The sequence below is a fragment of the Papaver somniferum genome, unplaced genomic scaffold (assembly GCF_003573695.1).
Source record: "Papaver somniferum cultivar HN1 unplaced genomic scaffold, ASM357369v1 unplaced-scaffold_12, whole genome shotgun sequence".
Lineage (NCBI taxonomy): Eukaryota > Viridiplantae > Streptophyta > Magnoliopsida > Ranunculales > Papaveraceae > Papaver > Papaver somniferum.
Window position 1 is genome coordinate 19,873 of NW_020621047.1, and position 3,587 is coordinate 23,459.

At 35.7% G+C, this 3,587-nt stretch overlaps 1 protein-coding gene across 1 annotated transcript; it reads right to left on the bottom strand.

Moving 5' to 3' along the window:
- Positions 1-1,437: 1,437 nt before the first annotated feature.
- On the bottom strand, positions 1,438-2,656 carry LOC113330891 (protein trichome birefringence-like 42). The gene is made up of 3 exons (XM_026577687.1): positions 2,394-2,656; positions 2,130-2,291; positions 1,438-1,786 (listed from the first exon to the last, which is right to left on the bottom strand). Exons 1-3 carry the CDS (start codon positions 2,654-2,656, stop codon positions 1,438-1,440), a joined length of 774 nt encoding a protein of 257 aa, XP_026433472.1.
- Between the last annotated feature and the right edge of the window lie 931 nt (positions 2,657-3,587).

A 3,587-nucleotide genomic window follows, 5' to 3' on the forward strand; every position in this document is an offset into this window, starting at 1 on the left:
GTGAGAGAAGTGGTCCCTCTATGAGTATACTAGTAAAATCATAACATTTGACTTTCCACATATAAAAACAAGCCAATTTTTTTGACATACCCAAATAAGAAAACAAACCTATTTTTTTAGAAACAGAGGGAGTAGTATTAAAAAACGCAAAGATCCAACTTGAAACCTTGCTGAGGCAGATAAAGCAATCAACTTCATAATGGAATGATCATACCGGGCTCAAGTTTACAAGGAGCATACATAATAATAGTCCTACAATACCAATTCCTTGGATTCCACCTGCACACATTTTTAGCAAAATTAACTTTGATGGATCTGGACTAACATGCGTGGATGATGCAGAAAACTTCAAAGGTGCATGGTGTATCCCGGGAATAACGGAGGATGAAGAAAAAGCTGAAACAATAACAGCTCTTGAGGCAATAAAGTAGGCTAGAGATCAATATCTTTAGTATTCAATAGCAGTGATCTTTTTATTAATTTTTTTTTTGAGTTTACCCGTCGAAACTCTACTTCTTCTCAAACCGGTATCAAAACAATGGTATGCACTCATCTCCGGTTCATATTTCAAGCAAAAACATTACCAGCTTCATTACAACAAACTTTCAATGTCTGGATTCTATTTTCTAGGTCACGCACATAATGAACAACCAAGTTATGGTATGATTTTACCTGATAAAGCTAAAATCAGTAGTTCTAATGTCAGTTTTCTAATCCAAGTGAAAAAAGGACTAGTAGGATTATATATTCAACAATCTTGTAATGGTCTTCTTTTGTGCTATCGGCCTTTTGGTATACGTAACGGAACTCGTTATATTTACAACCCTTCCACAAGACAATTTAGAATGATTCCTCCACCACCTCCATTCCAACAAGAAAAAATGAATTCTAGTTCGATTGCAGGAATTAGCGAATCAGAATGGAAATGGTTGTGTTTCCTTTAGCCAATACTTGCGTTACCGTATATTAAAGGTAGTTGTGGAAGGAAATGGTGATGAAGATGAGTTGAAAGCGTTGATACTTTTACCTGGCAATGGAAAGATTGTATCTTATGATCTCAAGAAAAATAGTCTCAAAGAGATTTGCAATAATCGGTATGTTGAATCTCTACATCCTGCTTTTATTAGATCACTTGCAAATGTTTGATATGTTAGTTTTCTTTAGGATTTAGTATCATATTTTGATTAAATAAAGTTAAGGACTGTTTTTTTATGGTTCAAAATATGTATTGTGAGTTTTATTCGGCCTCTAATGCAAAAAAAATTCTTAGTGGCAGAAAAATGTGATTGAAAATGTGCAAATTCGCTGAATGACCCATACATTACCATCAACTTTCACATGCAACGATTAGATATATATTTGATTCACACCAAACTCTTAATTAAATCCCAGCCAAATATATCAACCCTTTTTTTTCAACATTCGGGTGCAAAGACATTAGGTTATCAATACGGGAAAATTCATATCAATTCTATGCGTTCTTGTTTCTGGCCAGCCAACAATAGATGCATAAAGAAGATGATTCCATGTATCTGGTACACCAGCCACACACCAATGGCCACAATCACGAAGCGTCCGACCTTGATTGGTATAATATGATGGATGAGCATCTTTTCTTAGTTGTGACATGGTTGTCACGTCCAATAAAATGACAGGATTCGACATTTTACTTAACACTTCCTTAAGTACAACAACTCCTGGTTCTGGAATTCCAGGATATGTCGTACCATTAATTGGTGTTGTGTGATCTGCACAAGTCGTGTGTGGGAAACCCCAATCCTTGCCCCTACAAAAGAAGAATTAGTCGCAGTTTAGATATACACGACATATTAGAAACCATCTTGTTAAAATTCAGCTCTCTGGGAGTGTTATACTCTTTTTAGAAGTAGAAAAGCCATAAGTTAGGTTCAGAATATTTTTTTTCTTTTTTCGAGAATTTTCAACAATTTTTTGTTTTGTTTAATTTTTTGTAATTTTTTCTTTTTTTACTTCTGATTTCTAGAATTGACTTTTCAAATATTTCTGGCGCTGATATCCAAATACCCTCCTATTCAACGGTTATCTAGAACAAAAATATAAAAATTCCATATGCAATCATACATCCAGAAAATAAATCGTAGAAAACTTACTTCGGATGCGTAGGAGAAATTCCTTGATAGAAAACTTGAGTTTTTTTGGGGTCAATATTTTTGTCAACCCAAGTTGACCAAGTTGTTAAACCTTTTGCAAAAGCAGTGAGACGATCATCTATATCTTTGTATGTCTTGTTTCCTTCCTGAATTTTATCCCAACTTCAAACAAAAAACTTTTAAGGAAATCTTTATCTAACAGAAGTGATATATAATGGATGGATGACATGTAGAATTAGACATTTAAGGAATTAAACTTCTTACTGTTGTATTTTTCCTTTGTGGAACCACCAGTGCCAAGTGTTGAAGATCACAACATCTACTTCTTTCCACGGATCACCCTTGCTAATGGTGTCGATCTTTAGAATTCGTTCCTCTAATTCAACTAGGAATGGTTTGTGATTGTCGATGTTTATAATTCGTTTAGGTATCTCCTCTAACTCAACTAGGAATGGTTTGAAATTAAAATGTATAGAAATGTTATACTCAGGATCCTGCATGCACAAATTCGAAGAAGGTATTACCATGCATGCCCTCGCTATAAACCAAGCAACGTATACAAACAACTTATGCATGCCCTCGCTATAAACCAAGCAACGTATACAAACAACTTCTTATGCCAATATTCAGCTAAGCTCACGTGAAATGAAAATACAAAGCGAATGGTTTAACTATATAAGTGAACGGTTTACTTGTGGACGGACCATGCATTTGGACATCTCAACTTTCCTGGATATACAAAGACAAGGAGGAGAGAATTTCTGCTGGTACTTTTGGTTATAAAGATGATCTTGTCAACGTGAACATGACGGTGGATACTACGAAATGTAGTTGGAATCAAGTTATCTGATGCTTTTCATGCTCTTAATGACATGAAGGATGACGGTTTGATCAAAGAAATGCCCATGGAATTAAGCAAGGTTTCTGACATTGTCTCAAGTGCTCCATCTTCTGATAAAGGGGGTTTCCGATAATATCAACAAGGAGACGTTGGGGACATATCGAAAGAGAAAAGTTAAAAAAGGGCAAAGCTGGGAAAGCTAGTAATCAAGGAATGGTTAATTCTCAAGCTTCCATAATCACCGTAAGGAAGCAAGCTGCTGCAATGGCTTTGAGTTCTAGTAAACCTATGCTCGAATCACAAGAAGGTTTAAAAGTGAGTGTCGAGGTTGAGAATGATAATCCTCTAAGGCAGGACGAAGTAATCACTACTCTCTCAATTCCCTTGTTTCCTCTTTGTATGGAATCTATCAACAGATTTCAAGGTTTCGGAAAAAAGGAAGAAGTTGCTACATCTCTAGTTCTTTCAGATTCAGAGGTAAGCAACTCTAAGCCATCTTCTTTTGCACCAGTTCCAGGATCGATTAGAAGAGCTAATTCAAAATCCAAAGCTACGGGGATGTTTCCGAACAATGCTCTTGACTCAAATTTGAAAGGCATGTAGATATCGGTGAAAGA